The sequence below is a fragment of the Babylonia areolata genome, chromosome 12 (genome assembly GCF_041734735.1).
Source record: "Babylonia areolata isolate BAREFJ2019XMU chromosome 12, ASM4173473v1, whole genome shotgun sequence".
In the NCBI taxonomy this organism is placed as follows: Eukaryota; Metazoa; Mollusca; class Gastropoda; order Neogastropoda; family Buccinidae; genus Babylonia; species Babylonia areolata.
This window is the reverse complement of record NC_134887.1, coordinates 39220961-39243660: the sequence shown is the minus strand read 5'-3', so window position 1 is coordinate 39243660 and position 22700 is coordinate 39220961. Positions and strand designations below refer to the sequence as shown.

Genomic DNA, 22700 nt, shown 5'->3' with positions numbered 1-22700 from the left:
ACAACATTTATTCCCGTTTCTTTTTTAACACCTAATTTTATTTTCCTGTCCACACCAACAAACTAAAACGAGTCATGCACTCCTAGCTGTCTCCTCTCCTTGCGCGGACAGTTTGTTGGAACTGTTTGCTGTTGTTATAGAGACGACGTGTAAACACCGAAACAGGAATCTTATGCCACCGTTTCACTCTTGCCAATCAAATCGCTGCTTTGAAACTGTTCAGGTAAAGGTGGATCAGGACAACTTCTCTCTCTCTCTCTCTCTCTCTCTGGTGTGGGTATGCAACGGCGCTTGCGTGCGGTTGTCTGCGCCTACCTATACACACATGTGTCATTTAGTTTTAGATTTAAAACATAAATCTGCTTTCGTCAGTATAGGAAAACAGAAACAATGAACTCTGTATATTCGTGTGTTTCAGTTTTTGCCTCTTGAATGATATGATATGATATGATATATCGTTGCAGACCTATGTTTAGGCTTCTCAGCCTTTACTCTGGTCTTAGTACTCGAAGTCTTTTTATCATAACGTCCAATACACTTTTTCTTGTTTCTTTTTCCTTTTACCGCAATTTGTACATGCGGTCTGCCCACTGTGATTGTCCAGCCGGCTAGCTTTGAAAGCGTTGAGAGAGGGGGCGCTGACCACAGTCTGGTCAGTCAGGCGTTCCACAGGTTCACCACCCGGAAGGAGAAGTAGTGCTGGCGCATTTGTCCGTTGCATGGCCTCTTCTTGAGTCTCAGGTTATGCCCACGGGTCTGTCTGTTACTGTTTTCTAGGACTGACCAGGGGGCTTTCCACTTTATACAGTCCATGGGTAAACTTGTGGGCCTCAATCATGTCTCCTCTGCCGGTCCCTACGGTACTGGCTGGGCGCTCCTCAGTCATATGTACTATTTGCCAGCCCGGGGACCATTTTGTTGCTCTCCTGAGATCTTTCGCTGAACATAGAATCAGTGAGCAGGCATAGCTCTTTCATTCGAGCACTTGTGTTTCCAAACCGAAGCATGGCATCAAACACGTATGGTTCAGTAATTATTTTGACAACACAATGAACACATCTGACCGAAATCCAAAATAAACAATCACCAAGAAAAATTTAGAGTGCTCACAGAATAAGAGACAGAGAGAGAGAGAGAGAGAGGGGGGGGGGAGGGAGAGAAAGAGAGAGAGAGAGAGAGAGAGTGGGGGTGGGGGGGGGGGGGGGGGGAACACGGAAATATTTTTAGGGTCCATATGTGAATCCATCTTTTTCTGGCACATTTATAATTGTCTCCCTTCGCATCAGCAGAGAAGCGTCTATACATGTACGGGATTGGCTCGGATAGTCTCTCAAAAAACAAGAAAGGGAGATACCCAGACGTAACCAAACCAACAAAATCATTGTTCTCGAATGTTGACCTTACTTTCCACCTTCAGGTAGGTCAGTGATACTTGGACTTGAAACAGGTTTGTTGGATGTGCCGATACACTTGTGATGGACAGACGTGGCCTTTCGCGTTTTGGCCGTCCCATTTCTGAACGATCCCCGTGATGGTCTGCTCCGAGGCCAAACATTCGATTCGTGGTCTGTGTCCGGTTCATAACAAACTGTTTGATGTATGCTTGGCATTTGTGATCAGTCTACGACTTTGGAGCAGTTCGTTTTCAATGATCTTAAAATCGTCTGTCGAAAAACCTTATTTGACAAGTTTTTAGTGGGGTTTGGAATGGTTTCAGTTTCAGTTTTAGCAACAGGTCTCGGCGTCAGGGCGTGCAGAATTGTAGTCAATCCACTACACGAACAAACCTGCGTGAAATTAAACACACACACACCATTGTTTAGGTTTGGTTTAGCACATAGCACATGGTGGATCATTTGACGTGTACACCACAAACCAATGGGTCATTTTCAGAACTGGTCAATGCAGTGTGTATGTTTTCATTTACAATATTGATAATCACACTCTTTTTTACACACACACACACACACACACACACACACACACACACACACACACATGTGGGACAGTTTAACTCACTCAGTACGGCCAGTCCTCTCTTCTCCTCTACACAGACCCCTCGGATGTCCAGTGGGTGTCTGAATGACCCAACCTTTAGCTTCCGTCGTCAGAATTGTGGTATTCTTTGTCAACATTCACCTCTTCAGTATAAGAGCCTTCCGCTTGCAATATTTTGATGATGGTAATTGGGGTGAAACGCTGTTAACGTCGTCTCTTTCGCCGTTCGTATGGAGAGAGTTAAGTGTGTGTGTGTGTGTGCATGGTGTTTGCATGTGGTGTGTGTGTGTGTGTGTGTGTGTGTGTGTGTGTGGTTGGTTGTTGTTGTGTTGACTGCCATATGAATTGGTTTCACTTTCATTTTACATTTTTAATGATGTTGTGCACAATTGTTATAAGTAGCACTTGGTATTGAAAAGAAAAAAAGAAAAGCTATTTCACTCTTACTGATTATGGTCATGGTGGCATGTCTGGAAAAACAGAATATCAAGTCAATGCTCTGTGGGTGTCTTGTTCATTATCACTTGTACTGGTCGTAGTACTGAAGTCCTGTTAATGCACAGGTCAGTCATGTGCCCCCCCCCCCTACCCTCCACCCCCCACCCCACCCCATCCCCACTTCCTTTCATTTTCTATCAGATGCGGTTAGTTGGATAAATCTTGTGTCAGTGTGTGCTTTCATGCCCCTTTGATACTCTGTATGAGTGAGTGTGTGTGTGTGTGTGTGTGTGTGTGTGTTGTCATGTGTGTGTGTGTTTGTGTCTGTGTTTGTCATGTGCGTGTGTGTGAGCGTGCGCATGCATGTGTGTGTGCGTGCGTGCGTGCGCGCATGCAACTAGAAAAGGGACGTTACTAAGTAATAATATTGTTTTATTGTTTGTCCAGTGACCAGTGTGTTTGTGCATTGATACGATATATCACTCACTTTTTGGTATTTGTGTGGTCTTTCTCCTTTGCAGTGGATAAGTTTCTCAAACCTGACTCTGATGATTTCATGCTGTTTCATGTTATCTGGGTATGGGCATCTCTCTGTAAAAAAATATGCCAGAAGTTTAACAATAAAAAGAGTTATTCATTTATTCTGTTGTGTTTTTTTTTACATACTTCTTCTGTTTGGTGCTATTCAATTTCTCTTTTTATTTTTCATTCACTTTATTTGTTTGGTTTTTTGGTTTTTTTTTTTGTAAGACATGTGCTGCTGCCAAAACTGAAAAAGAAAATCTCTCTACCAACCTATAGACAATAAAGTTTGTGTATTTGTGTCACTTGCTAATATGTGGGAGGGGGAACAAATGTCTTTTTGTAAATTTTGTAACAACTAACATCAGCAAAAATTCCCTGAATTTAAATAAAGCGTGAAAACTTTTACATCTGCGAAAGTGCAAATGAACTACGATTGCCAAGATAAAAACATTTTAGGTAATTCAGTATGTATTCAGGTAAATCATGAACAGTTTCATTTATGAATTAGTAAGAAATGATCTCTTACTTTTTTGTTACAAAATGTTCGGTTTGCGACAGATTTATTTTATATGAAGACTTTTTTGTTGCCTGGCATAGTGCTGAATATAAAACTGAAAAACAACAAGAAGTATACATATATTGAGACTGTCTCCAGTCAAGGAAAAGCACGACATTGGGACTGTCTCCTTTTATGGAAAAGCAAGACATTTGCCTCAGTTCTAAGTTTGGAAACAAAACAAAACAAATAACAACAAAAATAAACAAACAGAAACACTCCACCCACCCCTAACCTCCATCTATCCCTTTCTTTCTTTCTATCTTAAAAAAAAAAGAAAGAAGAAGATTTCAAACACAAACAAGAAACTTGAAAATTATGCCTATTACCAACAGTATTATGTATACAGGCAATATGGATCATTGAACAATAATATAATTTTCTCGTCTAATATCACTTACAGTGAAAAGGCGATAAACTAAAGAACGAATAATATATTTTTGGGGGGACACAGAGGGAGTGTGTATGTGTGTGTGTGTGTGTGTGTGTGTGTGTGGTGAACTTAGCATGCATGCAAATGTACAAAATCTGTTCAATGGTTGTTAAATCCCAGTCAGTGTGTATGTGTCTAGAGCTGTGTGTGTATGTCTGAGTCTGTGTGTGTATGTGTATGTATGTGTGTGTGTGTGATGTGTGCACGTGAAGTGCATACTCAACATGCATGCAGTTACAAGAAGTACAAAATCCTCTCAAGTGATATGTGGAAACCAAATTCCACCCAATCGGTTTGACTGTCCAGCCTTGCCTGCAGCCCAGTCCTGCCTACAGCCTGCCCGTGCCCGTGTAGATTCAGTGCCAGGACGAGACTGAAAAGAGTGAAACTTCCCAGTGAGTCAGACAGACAGACACACACACATACAGAGTTTGTCAGGTGGTAATTAACGGGCGACTATACATGTACCAGTTACAGTACTGAGCAGTCGGATTGGGAATCTGAGACAGAACTGTGTTTTTTTTTTTAACCCTTTGAGCCCTGAGTTCCTGAGCAATTTTAACCCTTCTGCCTGAGCTCCTGAGCCAAAATTTGCAAATAATTGGTATTTAATGTGTCATGGCAGATATAAAAAGAGTGCCCTGACCACTGCTTTACCAGTGGTAGAGAAAAATGACATAATGCCTAGCCACCGGTTGAGCGGTGCGTATACACTTGTGTCGTGTTTTGCTACTTGTTGACTTATATTGAAATCGATCTTTTTTATCCAAAGCACAAAACACAGTGAAAAGGCACGGCCATGTTGATACTACATTCGCTGATGTCAGAATATTATGGTTTTTCTGATTGGTTCTTCAATATAAGTCAACCAATAGCAAAACATGACACAAGTGTTTACGCACTGCTCAACCGGTGGCTAGGCAGTATGTCATTTTTCTCTACCACCGGTAAAGCGGTGGTCAGGGCTCAAAGGGTTAAGAAAATAGATTCCACAGGTACATAGATAGATAGATAGATAGATTAGGTTGGTGATGACTTCAACATACAAGATTTGTATTATAATGGTCAGGTCAGTTTTGCCCTCTTTGTGAATGCTGAACTGACCATCATACAACCTTTCAATCTCAAATGGTCGACCATGTGTCAGTGGCTAGTACTTACTGAGTTGCTAGGCTTGAAATCTGAGACAAGATTATATATTTTTTTAGATATGACAAATACCACATAATATGATGCATTGGTCAGGACCATTCAGAATGGTCACAGGCTTTAAAAACTTTGAGAGCACTTCATGTGTACATTCCATGAAAGGCCAGTCAAAGTATTGCTTTGAAAGTCATGAGAACAAGTAGTGGTAATGGTGGTATTTTTTAAGATTTCATGAAACGTATTATTTCCAGTAGCATCTTTGAACACCTATCCACCTACCCACCCAAACCCAACCCTTTGTCATTCATCTATGTATAATGTCCCTAAACAGGCTTCTACAAGGGTAGACCACAGCTATTTACACTGTGACCTTGACTTTGGGTTAAAAAAAACAAAACAAAAACACTTGCCAAGGCCACTGCTTGGAGAACTGGGAAAAAAAAAGTAGAAAAATCAAATGGGGGCGTGTGAATGGGGGCTGAATGTTTTGTTAAATTCATCATAGTCAGATGGCTTTATAAAAAAAAATTTTTTAAAAAGCTCTACTCAGTTGCAGTAAGTTTCCTTGACCTTGTCACCGTGAACCTATCTCAAGTTTAAAGATAACTTATACATGAAATAAATATTTTAACTGTGCATTATAATCACACATATCAAGGCAAAGTTAACACCAGTCCTAGTGATTTGTGATGAGAAATCACTTTGCGTGGACTGTGCTGCTAAAACATTGCTTTGACCATTTGATTATGAAACACTACAAAGTCAAAGTCAGTTCCTTCCTTCCGACCATAGAGTGACCATAGTTAAATGTTAATTATTTTGTCACTGTTTGGGTGATCTGCAGACAAAAGCACTAATTCTTTAATTAAAATTTTTTTTTTTTTATTTAAAGAAGTCCTATTGAATGTGAATTCATTGATAAAACTGGGATCTAGATCAGTCCAGTGGTTTGTGGTTTGTGAGAACTTTTTTCCACAGACAGACAGACATGATTACTTGTGTATGTGTGTATATATATATATATATATATATATATATATATATATATATATATATATATATATATATATATATTTGTGTGTGTGTGTGTGTGTTGTTGTTGTCTTCAGTTTAACGTCTTTCCACTTGAAGTGATATTAGATATATGTGTGTGTGTGTGTGTGTGTGTGTTCACAATTTTGTCTTTTCTTTTCCCATTTTTCAGTTCTTTAGAAAACACTATGACTCCTTTATTTATTTATTGTAACAAATCAGCTCTGTTTCCAATAATCATTTTCACTGGCTAACAAATTAGCTCTGTTTACATTAAATGCATGGACCTTGTACCAGACTACTGAGGGCCATTGTGTTTTCTGAAATATGGTTTGTGTGTTTTTATGTTGGTTTCAAACTGCAGAACTGGTATTGTGATGTTTCATAAAATCAAACTCTTAAAAACTTCTGATTTGATGTCATGTGTTTTTTTCATAAAAGTTATTTCTTGATGTGAAAACATTTCATAATGTGTTGAAATTGGTTTTCCTCTTGAACTATGGTGTCAAAAGAATAGAACATGTGTGCAACCTTGGATGGAAAAAAAGAACACACACACACACACACATAAATGCAAGCATGTGCTCTCTCTCTCTCTCACACACACACACACACACACACACACACACACAGACTTACACACACACACACCTCATTCCCCCAACCACATCCTCCTAGTCCTACACACACACACACACACACACACACACTCACACACTGCATTCAACATGCAACATCAGATTCACAGTTTCGCAAAAAACATAATTTTAATATATAAAACCCCAGCTTTTTTTTCTTTCTTTTTTGTCATTGGTCTAGCAGCATTTTAGTTTTCACTTTGCTCATTGCATTCAACATGCAGCAACCAAATCACATCCTCCCCAAGCACCCCACCCCTCCAGTTTCAAAACAAACAAACCCCGCCTTGTCAATTTGTCTCCTCCAGCTACATTCTAGGGGGCCGGGCCTCCGCGTCAGCCCAGTACACGTCGACCTGTGTGATGAAGAATCACAGGAAAGCGCGCTGCGACCTCTATCCTCGCACAAATGACGTTCAACGGGGTTCTGTCCCCGATGAGAAGGTTCCGTGGAGCGAGCCCTTCCCGGAGTACAGCCCAGTTGACTACACCGCCCCCGCTGTGAAGAACGGGCCTGTGTGGGCTGATGTGGACTTCAGGGAGAATGGGGATGAGGCGACCAAGGAAAAGTAAGTTTCTTTCCTTTTGTTTCTCTTTATTTATTTATTTATTTATTCATTTTTTGCCTACCTATTCTCTCTTGTTGAAGAAGAAGAGCCTGTGGTTCAATACATCACCTCTTTTTATCCCTTGAACCTTTGGCTCAATACGTCGCCTCTTCTTATCCCTTGAAGAAGAGCCTTTGGCTTGATACGACACCTCTTTTATCCCTTGAAGAAGAGCCTTTGGTTCGATACGTCACCTCTTTTATCCCTTGAAGAAGAGCCTTTGGCTCAATACGTCGCCTCTTTTTATCCCTTGAAGAAGAGCCTTTGGCTCAGTACGTCACCTCTTTTATCCCGTGAAGAAGAGCCTTTTGCTCGATACGACACCTCTTTTATCCCTTGAAGAAGAGCCTTTGGCTCGATACGTCGCCTCTTTTATCCCTTGAAGAAGAGCCTTTGGCTCGATACGTCGCCTCTTTTATCCCTTGAAGAAGAGCCTTTGGCTCGATACGTCACCTCTTTTTATGCCTTGAAGAAGAGCCTTTGGCTTGATACGTCACCTCTTTTATCCCTTGAAGAAGAGCCTTCGGCTCGATACGTTGCCTCTTTTATCCCTTGAAGAAGAGCCTTTGGCTTGATACGTCGCCTCTTTTTATGCCTTGAAGAAGAGCCTTTGGTTCGATACGTTGCCTCTTTTATCCCTTGAAGAAGAGCCTTTGGCTCAATACGCCACCTCTTTTATCCCTTGAAGAAGAGCCTTTGGCTCGATACGTTGCCTCTTTTATCCCTTGAAGAAGAGCCTTTGGTTCGATACGTTGCCTCTTTTATCCATTGAAGAAGAGCCTTTGGCTCAATACGCCACCTCTTTTATCCCTTGAAGAAGAGCCTTCGGCTTGATACGTTGCCTCTTTTATCCCTTGAAGAAGAGCCTTTGGCTTGATACGTCACCTCTTTTTATCCTTTGAAGAAGAGCCTTTGGCTCGATACGTCGCCTCTTTTATCCCTTGAAGAAGAGCCTTCGGCTCAATATGTCGTCTCTTTTTATCCCTTGAAGAAGAGCCTTTGGCTTGATACGTCGCCTCTTTTTATCCCGTGAAGAAGAGCCTTTGGCTCGATACGTTGCCTCTTTTTATCCCTTGAAGAAGAGCCTTTGGCTCGATACATTGCCTCTTTTATCCCTTGAAGAAGAGCCTTTGGCTTGATACATCACACTCACAACCCCTCCTAAGCCCCCCCACACCCCCGCCCCCCCCCACACACACACACTCGCACACGCACATGCACACACCTACACACAAGGGGTTTAGGTTTGGTGTCATTCATCGGTCATTGACGCATACAAATTTGAAATGACCGAACGATGTGGCAGCCAGCTGGTCACTTTTATTGATTTTTTTATGTGTGTGTTTTTTTTTTTTATAGCTAGAATCAAGTCAGTCAGGAACAAAAGGCCTTTTAAAGTTTTCGCCTGTTATAGATTTCTCTGAGTCCCATGCAAAATAATCATGACTGCAGTTACAAAACTCTTGGGGAATAAAACAGTGGTTGTTGTTACCACACAGTGATGTACCATGAAGACGGACTTCCCCATAACACTTACTGTCCACTCCGTTTTATCAAAGTTTGCTTCCTGATATCTGCCTGAACACTAGTTATGATAATATGGAATTTAGGGCGGGCTGTGCATTACATTATTATCTTGTGATGGGTGTGTGTATATTTGTATGTGCAGACAGGAAGTTAAGAACAGATGTGTGTGTCAGCTTCTGTGTGTGCGTGTGTGTGACCCATGCACGCATGTGCGTATATGTATGTGTGTGTGTGGGTGGTGTTTTGTTTGTTTTTGTTTGTGTGCGTGTGTGTGGTGTGTGTGTATGTGTGTGTGTGAGTGTGTGTGAACAAAACTTGATACTGTTTCCTTTTGGGTATTTTTCCTGAAACCAAAACAGTGCATAATTGTAAACACTTACTAGAAGCATTCTGCATGCAAGAATGACACCCAGACAAAAAAAAAAACACCCCCCACCCCGCTTAACACCCTACACACATTACCACCACTTCCACCACACTCCACAACATAAATAAAATATTAGACTACACAAAGGGTAAAGTCAGTCTTACACACAGCACAGTGAACTTGTACACCTGTATCAGCTGACATGGAAGGAGATACACTTATGTGTAGGTAAATCGTGCATAAGTGCTTTAAAGGACAGAAAATGGTATTATGTTATTTGGTGAACTGATAATGTTCCAATGCCTATCAATTTTCATGGCTGTAATGCAGAGTGCAAATAGATTTCGCCGTATTTGTTTATGCTGATCACTGTTTGTTTGAGTACGCAATTACAATTGTTTGAAGCATGTCATACTGATGTCCATGCTTTAGCGTTGTATCATACAGACACCACAGGCTACATCCTGGCCCGTCACTATCTGGTCTCAATTTGATATATTGTGGATGGTGTTTGACCAGTTATACATCCCAATCATTGTCTGCCAAGAGGAAATGGCTAATCAGGGTTGGGTTGAGTATTACAATCTCTAAATGGCTGGCATAGTCTCACCAAATCACAAAGACTACACACACACACCACATTGTCACACACAACACACTGACACATATCACTCTGCATCCCTTACACTGAATTTGTTTTTATAAATTTTTCCCTTTTTACAGGACCGGTTCCAAATGGACAACTGTGGAAGGGTTCTACAGGATGAGCCCAACAGGAACCTCACACTGGATGAACAACAGGTTTGCCCAGCGTTTTGTTGATGTTAGTGACTTTCAGGGTCTACTAAGCATGCTGATTTTTGCTGTTGGAATTTTGAACTTTGGTGACATTTCGAGCCCAACATGCATGAAGATTTTAACTGTGTGAACAAAAGCTTTGTAACACATGCCCAAGGTATGGTGTGTCATTCAGAGCCAAAAGCAGTGAAGATTTAGCTGTGAACAAAAGCTTTGTAACACATGCCCAAGGTATGGTGTGTCATTCAGAGCCAAAAGCAGTGAAGATATGCTGTGAACAAAAACTTTGTAACACATGCCCAAAGTATGGTGTGTCTTTCATAGTCAAAAGTGGTGAAGATATGCTGTGAACAAAAACTTGATGACATACGCCAAGGTGTGGTGTATCTTTCAGAATCAAAGCTGTTTAAAAAAAAATTAAAAAAACAGAAAAAAAAAGGTTTCTGTTTCATCTCGCCATGTTGTTACAGTGGCATTAAGCCGAGTGGTTAAAGTGTTGGACTTTCGATCTGAGGGTCCTTTGAATCTCTGTAAAAGGCGCCTGGTGGATAAAGGATTTAGATTTTTCCGATCTCCCAGTTCAACATACGTGCAGACCGGCTTTTTCCTGAACCCCCTACATGTGTGTAAGCAAACAGAAGATGAAATATTCACATTAAAGATCCTGTAATCCCTGTCAGTGTTCGGTGGGTTATGGAAACAAGAACATACCCTGCATGCACACTCTCGAAAATGTATTATGGCTGCCTACATGGTGGGGTAAAAACAGTCTTGCACGTAGAAGCCCATTCGTGTACATGCAAGTGAAGGTGGGAGTTGCAGCCCAGGAACAAAGAAGAAGAAGACCCCCCCCCCCCCCCCGTCCCCCACCTCTTACAACCCTCCCGCCCCCCCCCAAAGTATACTAAAAAAAAAAAAAAAAAAAAAAAAGGGTTAAAGATCCTAGTCTTTTACAGCCATCAGCACAGTGAACTTGTATCACCTGTATCTAGGGCTTGGCATGGGAAGGGGAGGTCCTACTGCTGAGGTAAATCAGAATGATGTGCCTTTCCCCAAGGACAGAACACTATGTTTAGATGCTTATTATTGGTGAATACTGGATCAGAAGTCCCGATGCCAGACCAGTTCTTCCATGGCATGTCATGCCCAGAGATGCCAACCGTTACGATTTCGCCGTATTTTGTTTATGCTCGATCACTGTTTGTTCTGACGTTACGCCAATGTTAAAATTGTTCTGACGAGTTCATTTTCAGCTACGTAGCATGGTCACATGCTTTCCTGTTGTATCATTACCCAGACACTCTACACAGGTCTATCGATCACGAGGCCAGGGCAGTCACTAATAACCTTGGTCTCACATGATGATGATCAGCTAGTCGCGTGCGTGTTTACATTTAAACAGCATCGAGTGGACCAGTCAGCTTAATCATTTGCTTGAACAAGAGAGAACATGGCTAAATCAAGTGTTTGTATGCCTTGCAGATAAAATGTACATTTGCTCATGTGGCTTAGAGTCCAAAGTCTTCCTACCAAATTCAAAATGTTACTACCAAATTTCCAGATTGTTCCTGCAAACACTTGACAGGGGTTGGCACCTCTGCATACCCTTTGAGAAACACTGATGTATTTATTGTTTGTTATTGTTTTGTTTTTTTTTGCAGGAACCCTGTAGGTCGCACAGGTGTTGTTGGCAGAGGGTTGCTAGGCAGGTGGGGCCCCAACCACGCTGCGGACCCGATCGTCACAAGGCATGTGATGTATTTTGTGTCATACCTTGATGCTGTTTATCTTCTCTCTCTAGCTGTTTTGCTTTGATGATGAGGCAGTGATAGTGTGGACACTGGGATGGGCGCTAGCTAGCTGCCCATTCTGCTGTGTTGTTTGCCTGTTTGGCATTTTTTGTGTGTGTGTGTGTGGCTTTGAATTTATTATTTTGCCCCCATTCTTACAAGTTTTTGACATCTGGTGATGATATATCAGATGTTGACATCCTCAGCACAGCCAGTTCTTGTTTGCCTTCAAGAAGCTTAATGATTCAACCATTCAGTGCCAGAGATTTTTTTTTTAATACTCTCCCCTTGCCAGGGAATTTTGAGGATTCAGGGGTAATCAGTCAAAAAAACAAAACAAAAAAAAATCTAGTACAAATATTATAGGAGATTCAAAAGCAAAGTAAATGTTTTGTGAAGGAAAATGAATAAGGATTCTGAATCTGAGCTTTTTCACAATTTTTTTCTATTGTAGACAACTATTCAGGCATTTCAAAGTGATGACAGTAATATTTGTGCATAACCCTGCCAAAATGTTTAAAAATCTCGACTGTTACCAGCAAGTTTCCAGCTAAATTGGCACAACTGTATTGTACTGCAGTTATAAATTGAAATGGCAGGTTGACGGGCGCAATAGCCGAGTGGTTAAAGCGTTGGACTGTCAATCTGAGGGTCCCAGGTTCGAATCACGGTGACGGCGCCTGGTGGGTAAAGGGTGGAGATTTTTACGATTTCCCAGGTCAACATATGTGCAGACCTGCTAGTGCTTGAACCCCCTTTGTGTGTATATGCAAGCAGAAGATCAAATACGCATGTTAAAGATCCTGTAATCCATGTCAGCGTTCGGTGGGTTATGGAAACAAGAACATACCCAGCATGCACAGCCCCGAAAACGGAGTATGGCGGCCTACATGGCTGGGTAAAAAACGGTCATACACGTAAAAGCCCACTCGTGTGCATACGAGTGAACGCAGGAGAAGAAGAGAAGAAATGGCAGGGGTTGGGGAGACAGTAGTTGTCAAAGGTTTTTTTTCTCTGTATTATGAATGGAGACTCGGGGGGGATTGTGAAACGGGAGTCAGGATTGTGAAACAGTGGTCATGGATTTTTTCGTTGTAGATGGAAACGGGATGCAAATGGAGATAAAGTGATGAAGGACGGTTGCCCAGTGTTGCAATTCATTGCTGTGCAGCGAAGAGACAACAACGAATGGGCGTTACCCGGAGTGAGTCAGACTCTGTGTGTGTGTGTGTGTGTGTAGTGTATGTGTGTGTGTAGTCTGTGTGTGTGTGTGTGTGTGTGTGTATGTGTGCATGTGTGTGTGAGTGTTGTGTCTGTGTGTGTGAGAGTGTTGTGTGTGTGTTTATGTGTGTGTGAGAGAGAGAGAGAGAGTGTGTGTGTGTATGCAAAAAAAAAAAAAAAAGAAAAAAAGAAAAAGAAAAAAGAAAAGTAAAAAGATTTTGTCTTGCAGGGCATGGTGGACGCAGGGGAAGTCATCACCATGACCATCAAACGGGAATTCGGGGAGGAAGCCCTCAACTCGTTGGAAGCGTCCTCAGAAGAAAAGAAAACCATGGAGAAGCACATCAACGATTTGTTCGCAAAAGGAGTGGAGGTGAGAAACGTACAAATAAAGAGGCAGGATCATAAGATCATCTTTCTTTTAACCTTTTGTAGCCCATCAGTCCAGCTGTTTCTGTGGAGCATCTTTCTCTTAACCCTTTGTAGTCCATCAGTACAGCTGTTTCTGTGGACCGGCCCTACAGCAGCTGAGTGCACTGTTGCAGTCATGCTTCGAATATAATATTTGAAAAGAAAGAAAGAAAGAAAAATGAAGAAGAAGGAGAAAAAGAATACAAACTGGTTAAAGATACTTTTTGTAAAAACATGTAATGTCAATCACAGCTGACGGAGCTCTCCCAACTCCCTACATTGAACATACCAATCAACACAAGAACAAATACGGTGGTTGGGAGGATGGTTGGGGGGCGGGGGGGTGGAGAGAGAGAGAGAAAGATCTATAAAATATTGCTTCAAAGCGGGCGCTGCTGCATATGTAAACAGAAGGGAGGTAATGTATAAGGGAGGCTACTAGCTGCACCTACTTAAAGATTTCTCCTCTTGGGCCGAGTAGTATTTTGCACGGGACAGGGAATCGGAGCCCTGCTGGAGTCTGCACCAAGTGGGTCACGGTAGGTAGGTATGTTAGATTAATGAAACCAAATTCATTTTGAACAAGAGAGGCAAGGCCTTCAAGACTCACTTGTGATAAATTAAGTCCCCTAGTATTAATTACAGAGTAATTTCCCTTTTTTACTATCTGCACCAAAACGTTTGCAAAATAAATAAAAATTCCATGCTTAGCAAAAGAAGTTCCTGTTTGAACAAAAAATGATAATAATGACTCCTCTTGTTGTTGGGTCAGAATATCAGATCAAAGTGCAAGTTTAGAGAATACAAAAAATATAAATATTACAGTAAATGCAGTTTGCATATAATTAGGCTTCTTTTTTTAATTTTTTTTGTGCCCATCCCAGAGGTGCAATATTGTTTTAAACAAGATGACTGGAGAGAACTGAATTTTTCCTATTTTTATGCCAAATTTGGTGTCAACTGACAAAGTATTTGCAGAGAAAATGTCAATGTTAAAGTTTACCACGGACACACAGACACATGGACACACACACACACACACACACACACACAGACAACCGAACACCGGGTTAAAACATAGACTCACTTTGTTAGCACAAGTGAGTCATTAAAAATCTTGAGACTCCAGACTGGTTTATTGTCCACATACAGGTGTTGAAATTCATCTTTCTGCTGGCATCAGAATGGTGCATGGATCTGCTGATTTCAGAGGATGGGGGGGACTGCCAACCCATGGTTTCAGCTCTGGCAGCCACGGATTCTTTTTTTTTTTTTTTTTTTTGAGCGCAATCTTATTCTCAAATGGTATTCTTAAACGGCTTGTTCTGTTTTTGTGCATGTATAGTGTCCTTAAACGGCTTGTTCTGTTTTTGCGCACTTCCTGCAAACGAGTGTGGGCACCATCTATATCAGTTGTTTAATCGCTATCATGTCTTCCATCACCCGCAGGGGCCTGGGTGAGCCCTAGTCTCCTGCCTTCTTCAAAGGATTGGGATGTGGGGAATTCTGATGCCTGGATATTGCAGTGTCTGTGATGTGACTGTTGCCAGATATACCGTGGCTATGTAGACGACCCGCGCAACACAGACAACGCCTGGATGGAAACCATCGCCATGAACTTTCACGACGACAACGGCAGCAGTGTGGCCAACTTCAGATTGAACGCAGGTCAGAAGGGGGTGTCTGGGATTGCTCTGTATGTCTGTCTGCCTGGGAGTTGGTGGGGTGGGGTGTCAGTGTAAAGCATTTCCCGAGTTTTGATTGATCGTTACAGGGTTTGAACAGAATCGTGGAAGTCTGGGGAAAGTCTCAAGGGAGGGGGGTGGCGGGGGAGAACAATTTCCAGGGCTGAAAAAGTCTTTGGAAAGTATGTATGGCCCTTCAGTGTCTGGAATAATCTTGGAATTTTGATTTTTTTGAAAAATTACCAGTACCATTCAGCAAAACTTCATGCATTTAAAAACAGCAAACAATCAAAACAAAAAAACAAAACAAACAACAAACCCATTAATACCAGCTTATCCACTGATTTTTTTTATCAGTGATGTTGCAGGCAATTTTTCTCTTTCACTTTGGCTTTGAGTTTGGTATAAGGAAATTTTTTTCGGTCTGGTCTAGAAAGGGTCTGGTAAAAGTATGGAATTTTTTGTTTGGTGACTGACTTGGATGCTTCTGTGTTGTTGGGCACATGAAGCAAGCCAAAGTACTCCACTCTCTGCAGTCCTCAGCCAGTTAGCTGGTGTCAACCCAGTTTGTCTGTTGACTGGTCTGAAGCCTTAACTGTTTGCCGCCAGTTGGCTTTGGGTTCATCTTCTGCTACGCTTCATGACAATGTCTGTCTACATGAAAATGATTTCTTTTTCTTTTTTTTTTCTTTTTTTAACGCTGAATGACCTATCCCCCAACTCCCCATTGGAATGAACCTTACGTGTTTTTTTCAATAAAACATCATCATCATCATCTCTCCTGCCTATAGAGTGTATTGTGTTGTGTTATTCTTTTGCTACAACAGATTTCTGTGGGTGGAATTTGGGCTGCTGTTCTCAGGGAGTGCGCATCGCTACAGTGCAGCACCACCCATTTCCTTTTTTTGGTGCTGAATCCTTTTTCCTGCTTGCAAGTGTATTTATTTTCCCATCAAAGTTCATTTTCCTATAGAATTTTTTGCCAGGGACAACCGTATTGTTGGCGTGGGATCTTTCAGGTGTGCTAAGTGTATGCCTCATACGAGACCTTGATTTATCTTCTCATTTGAATGGCTGTCATCCAGATCACCAGTCAAGTGGGGGGTTGGAGGGGGTGCGGGGGGGTGGGGATACTGGCAAGAGTTGGATTGGATGCGATCCTGAGCGCTCAGATTCTCTCGCTTCCTGGACAGACGGGTGACCGCTAGGCCACCACAGCATTTTAGGACATGTTTACCAGAACTGATGGGCACAACAGCTGAGTGGTTAAAAGTGTTGGACTCTCAGTCTGAGGGTGCTGGGTTCAAATCTCAGTAACAGCGCCTGGTGGGTAAAGGGTGGAGATTTTTCCCATCTCCCAGGTCAGCAGATGTGCAGACCTGCTTGTGCCTGATCCCCCTTTGTGTGTATATATACGCAAGCAGAAGATCAAATACGCACGTTAAAGACCTTGTAATCCATGTCAGCGTTCGGTGGGTTATGGAAACGAGAACATACCCAGCATGCACACCCCTGAAAATGGTGTATGGCTGCCTACATGGCAGGGCAAAAACGGTCATGCATGTAAAAGCCCACTAGTGTACATAGAAGTGAATGTGGGAGTTGCAGCCAGCGAACGAAGAAGAAGTTCACCAGAACCAATGTGTTCCTTTGTCCGACAGGGGACGACGCAGTCGGGGTGCAGTGGATGGACCTGCACGGAAGCATGAAGCTGTACGCCAGCCATGTGGACTTCCTGGAGGAGACTGCCCGCAGACTGAAGGCCTTCTGGTGAGGGGGCACAGGCCTCAGGTCACAGGTCACAGGTCACAAGCTCCTCGTCTTGTGGTGCCAGCCTGTCGTCCGACCCCAGGACATGGCACTGCTGAAGGTTACCTGCCCCCCATCGTCCTCCCCCAGACCTCCACCCCCACCCCTCACCCCTCACCCCACCTCCCACAGCCTCTGCCCCCATTCACCCGCCCATGTGCTTCTTTGCAGTTGATGATGGTTATGATGTGTATGATATTGTATGTCAGTGTATAACTTTTTAAAACTTTTTTCTTGTTCTTGAACTAACTTGCTGGTCATTGCTCAGTTGTAGTTTTATCATGTAACTCATTCTCTGTGTGTGAGAGACTCTTTAGATTTAAAAAAAATTTTTTTTTATAAGAAGAACGTTTCCTTTACTCAGAATCGAAAAGTTTGAACTTACATGTTTAGTTCATTGGTTTCACACCACCTTCCTCAGCAAAATGGATACAGGAAAGTCTTGGGTTATTGGAAAGGCTGTGAATGAACTTAATTAAGTCCATGGCTGCACTGAAGTTGTCTAGCCACAGGCGCCCGCCCCAACTGTAGTGTTGCTACAACAGACTGCCATGAATTGTGGAGAGTTCCAGGCCAGTTTTCCAGTTGAGGCTAGGCTTTCTTCTCTCGATTTGGACGGCTTCTTTCAGAGATGGGTTTCTGTGCACAGCACCAAAGTCCTATATCAGGCAATTCTGTGAGGCAACATGCTGGTGGAATGCAAGAATCACTACTGGTTAGACATTCCTTAAAAACGTTTTGTCCAGTTGTTTTGCAGTTTCACCAATTTACAAGACATTGAGGTCAAAGGCAGTTGGTCAGCTTGGCAACACCGGCGTTGAGTCTTTGACTCCAAAGAGTCTTTAGAAGATTTTTGAAATGGAAAAAATGACTGCTGTGTGTGTTTGAAACTGTGACTTGTGTGTGGGTCTGAAAGTAAGGGAAATAGTCCTTTTTTGTGGGAAATGAGTACAGTGGAGCGTTGGTAGTGTGGCGGTGAATGCTATAATGGTGAAGTTCCTCTCGGGTTACAGGTTATGGTGTGGGTCTTTTTTTTTTCTTTTTTTTTCCAAGTCCTGTATTTGTATTTCTCTTCTGTTTCTTAAACAGTGGGATGGGAGCAGTGTTGTGTGTGCATACATGTGTGCGTGCGCTAGGTAGAGTTCAGTTTCATGAAGTGCCAGTTGCAGGCCAGCATAATCATGCTCAGTCGGTTCTTTGCCATGAATTTCATGCATTCTATTCCTTCCATTCTTGAATCAAGCCTCGCCAAGTGTGCACATTGATTGGTGAAACGCCTTTTCTGTTTTGAACACTATTTCGCCGCTGATTTTCTGATGGTCTTCAGTCTTTCCTCTCGTATTCTGAGCTGTGTGAAACTGATTCTCTGTCACTTTTGACTTATAAAGAAGAAACTGGTGAGTGATTAACTTTTTACTGGTGGGTACCAATTTTGATGTATATCAAAACCAGCATCGTCCTGGATATTATGTGTGTATTCTACTGCCTGTGAAGTTGATTTGGTAAAAGATGTAATCATTTTTTTTTTGTTTGGAAGGAAGGAATCACCATTTGTATTGACGGTGAGTTTATTCTTCCTTTGAAGAAGTTGAAGAAGTTAATCATGTTTTATGGTGATGATAAGTAACAGCTTCTAAATAACCCAGTCTAAATGAATGAATAGTGTGGACTTGCGATGTGATTCCTTTGGTGTTCAGCCTTTAGGTTTTTTGTGCACCTAAAGCATGAAGCAGTTTCATTTGTTTTTTTTATTCTTCCTTTGATTTTCTCTGTTACCTTTTTTATTTATTTATTTTTTTCATCTGTTGATTGCTAATTGTTTTTTGTTGTTGCTGGCTTTTTTTTCTGCTGGCTTGTTTTAGCAGAGTTCACAATATTACTTGTCAAGTCATGGTGTTTTTTTGTTTTTTTTAACAGATCAATCATGTTTAAACTGTAATCGATTAACTGATGCAAAATTACATTTCATTTTGGTTCCTATTAGAATGATAAAGAAAGGGAAGTGAATAAAGAATAGAAATTAATAAAACAAATTTTAAAAAAAGAGAGAAGAAGAAGAAAAAGAAAACCTGCTGTTTTGCCGTTTTATGTTTCTTACTTGTTGAGAATTTGTTAGGTCTGCATGATTTTAATTTGAAGTCTTCAGGGCAGTGAAGGTGCCTCTCTTTGAGTCAGATTTGAAGCGAACACCAGTTTCAAGGTTGTAGTTGCTTGCCGTTTTTGCATCGCTTAACAGGCGTAGACACTGAATTTTGATCATGCCGCTTTCTTGTGTTTCAGTCTCGACCTGACTGACTGAATCGTTGCAAGGGAAATTTCTAGGTTTTGTACAATTTGTTGAGGTTTTTTTTCTTCTTTTTTGTGTGTGTGTTACTGTCAAAAACAAGAAATTATGTTGCTGGCCTGTAGAATGCTCGATTATTGGTGTGATTAGGTATTTTTAGTGTGTGTATGTGTGTGTGGAAAAGGGAGGATAGACATACAATAAACAAACTGACAGTATGAAAACAAGAGCTTTGCACAGCTTTGACGAGAATACCGCAAGATGCTGCACTGTAGCAAGGCGACTGGAATCCCCAGGAATCTGTGTCTTCCTTTCTCAGGTTTTGTGGGCTACAACTCCCACCACACTCACTTGCATGTACAGGATTTATTTCCCCCTGTTTGATTGTTTATACCCTGCTATTAAGGCAGCCATATTCCATGTTCAGGGTTGTCATTGCTGGGTAATGTTTTGTGTTTCCATAACCGATCAAACGCTGACTGCGGGATCTTTAAAGTGGGTGTTTGGTGTTGTGCATTGTATACACATGGAGGAGGTCAAGGCACCAGCAGGCATGCACATCTCTGAACCTGGAAGATGTGAAAAATCTCCTCCCTTAACCTACCAGATGTGGTCGGGATTCACCCAGGAGCAGTCAGATTGGAAGTCCTGTGCTCAGGTCACTTATCATGTCCATAAGAGAGGACCGTTTCTGGTGTCATATACTATACCATGTCAAACTGATGCAAACTAGGCCTATCCGTTTGCTCTGCTTGGTCAAAATTTCGCGGGGCTAACAGTGAAAAGACACCCAGCCGTACAGATGTTTCCAGGCTGCTAGCCACACGTATGTACATGCATGTAAAAGTTTGTCATTGTGTTACACACACACACACACACACACACTCATTTCTGTTTCAGACTGCCTTCATAAATTTCGCTTCTGTCCATCATATTTAGAAAACTTCATTTTATGTTTCTTGTTACCTTTTGTTCCTCATTTCTCTTAGCAGTTCATGAGAACTTGCTGGACTTCAGTTGTTGTAGTTATTGTTAGTTGTTTTGTTCTATGAAGTGGTTGCTGAATCAAGGTGTACATATTTTAAGTGTGGGAGTAAATTGTGTTAGTTCCCTGATGTTGAAGTGTTAGTGCCCAGTGTTTTCACCATCGCTTTTCTGCGCAGTTGACATGCTTTGTCAGGATAAAAGCCTGATACAGAATGTGTGTTTTATGATATTTGTCTTGCTCCAAAACTTAGATTTTTTAAGAAAGAATAAAATCACCACAAGGTTAAGCTAGTTTCAGGTGAGATTCTTCTCAAAAGAAGAGCATATTTGATGATTAAAGCTTAAAAGAGTTCAAAATTAGAATAAAATTGAATAAAAGATTGGCACAATTTCTCAATCAGATGATGTGAAAACTAGAAAGTTGAATAGCTGACAGATAGGATGGAGGCGAGTTTGACATTTTTGCGGCAGTATGCGTAGAAAACTTGCGTTCATTGGTGATGAGTGTATGTGTCTGTTGGTCGTAGATGCTTATTTTTGTTGGAGAAGGCCCGACTTAAACCCCAGCCTGTGATACTGCTGACAAGTTATTCAGTTTAGATAGCTTGTCATAGTTTTTCCATGGGGGTATGTACCTTCTGATGTCATTTTTCATCTGCTCTTGTTGTTTATATTTAGGTTTACAGCAAGAGATAGCTTGTCATAGTTTTTCCATGGGGGTATGTACCTTCTGATGTCATTTTTCATCCGCTCTTGTTGTTTATATTTAGGTTTACAGCAAGAGATAGCTTGTCATAGTTTTTCCATGGGGGTATGTACCTTCTGATGTCATTTTTCATCCGCTCTTGTTGTTTATATTTAGGTTTACAGCAAGCTTTTTTTTTTTTTTCATTCGTTTATTTGCTCACAGACTTTGTATAGCATATGAGTGTGCACGCTCACAAGGGTTTGTTGTTGTTGTTCCCAGCAAATCATATCATTTCTTGGGGGAATTTTTTGCCTGCGTTGATTCCATCAGCCCTGATCTGCCTTGTGTGATAATCAGATGTTTGGTTTTGGCTTGTACGCTTGGTTAACGTTTGTGAGTCAAGTCTGTATATATACAGTCCCACTGTAGCGCCAGTGTTTTTGTCAACTCGAGGAATGTGACAAAACCTTACAACACAAGAGCAGTAGCAAGTGATAGTTTCAGCATTGACTGGAAAATTGGGGAGGGGTGGGGTGGCGTGGGGTGGGGGTGGGGGGGCGGTATTTGTTCCAGAGTTAAAATAATACATGTAATAGTGAGCTAACAATGTCTTCTCTTTTTTTTTTTTTTTTAACATGTTTGATCTGTTTTCAGTGTTTGAAAAACATCTTTTTAAACGTTGGAGAAAGATTTGCCGAGACATCTTGTAGTCAAAGAATGTCTCCACAAATTGATATTGCATCATATCTACATTCTTCTATGTTCACATCTTTGGTGCATTTTCCCCATTATCTGCAGGCTAAAGCTTGTGCACTGTATTTATGCATGAAAAACGTATCACTGATTTCACAATAAAACAGTAAAATGTATGATCTTTTTGTTTTTTTAATGCTCACTTGAGAATGGGAAAAGTGGTTGTTAAAAAAAAATAAAAAATTATTGAAACGAGTTGTTGGATGTTGTAATTTATCATCAGTGTTTAAAGAGTGGTTATGAGTTTTCAATTTTTTATTTTATTTTTTTCAAGAATGCAGTTGTCTGATATTGCTGTATACAAACTTCTTCAGCAAAACAGTCCTTCAGCAAAACAGTCCATCTGATTGTCAGGCACTTTATCTAAATTTCAGCATAAACATTCATCAAGAGGAATCAGTGATTTTGAATAATGAATTCATTTATTCATATTTGAGTTTGTATAGTTTTCTTTGTGTGTGTGTGTGTGTGTGGTAATCATCTGAAAATATGTGGGTGAATGGTTCACTAAATTTCTAATCACTTTTCATTATCCCAAGCAGTAATTAATACTGGAAATAAAATTACTTCTGAACTGACGTTGTAAATCCATGTGTAGAATGTATCACTTTATAAAACAAGGTGGTTGACGAATAAAGTTAACTTTCAAATAGCATGTGTATGTTTCTCTGTGTTTTGGTGTGTGTGTGTTTCTTGGCATGTGTGTGTTTCTCGATTTGTGTGCGTGCGTATCTTTCTGGGCATGTGAATGTGTGTGTTCATGTTTGTGTGTTTGAAGAAGAGAATGAAAGTGTGTTATATTTATTTTGTTCATATATATGTTTTATATGTGGGTTTATGTATTGTGTGTTGTCGTTGTCTTTTTGAAGATTCGTTTTTAGTTGTTAATATTCCTGTTCTGCGGAATGATCCCCACTTCCTGTTTTAATAGCTTCATTAAACCCATTCAAAGGGGGTTAATTACCAAGAAGGGGTTGATCTTGACTGGCCTCAAATGACCCAA

General features: G+C 41.2%; 1 protein-coding gene across 1 annotated transcript; it reads left to right on the top strand.

Moving 5' to 3' along the window:
* The first annotated feature begins 1275 nt into the window (after positions 1-1275).
* On the top strand, positions 1276-22350 carry LOC143287923 (ADP-ribose pyrophosphatase, mitochondrial-like). The gene is made up of 8 exons (XM_076596166.1): positions 1276-1417; positions 7078-7338; positions 9995-10072; positions 11731-11817; positions 12958-13063; positions 13310-13453; positions 15042-15159; positions 16838-22350. Exons 1-8 carry the CDS (start codon positions 1392-1394, stop codon positions 16948-16950), a joined length of 933 nt encoding a protein of 310 aa, XP_076452281.1. The 5' UTR covers positions 1276-1391; the 3' UTR covers positions 16951-22350.
* The last annotated feature ends 350 nt before the right edge of the window (positions 22351-22700 follow it).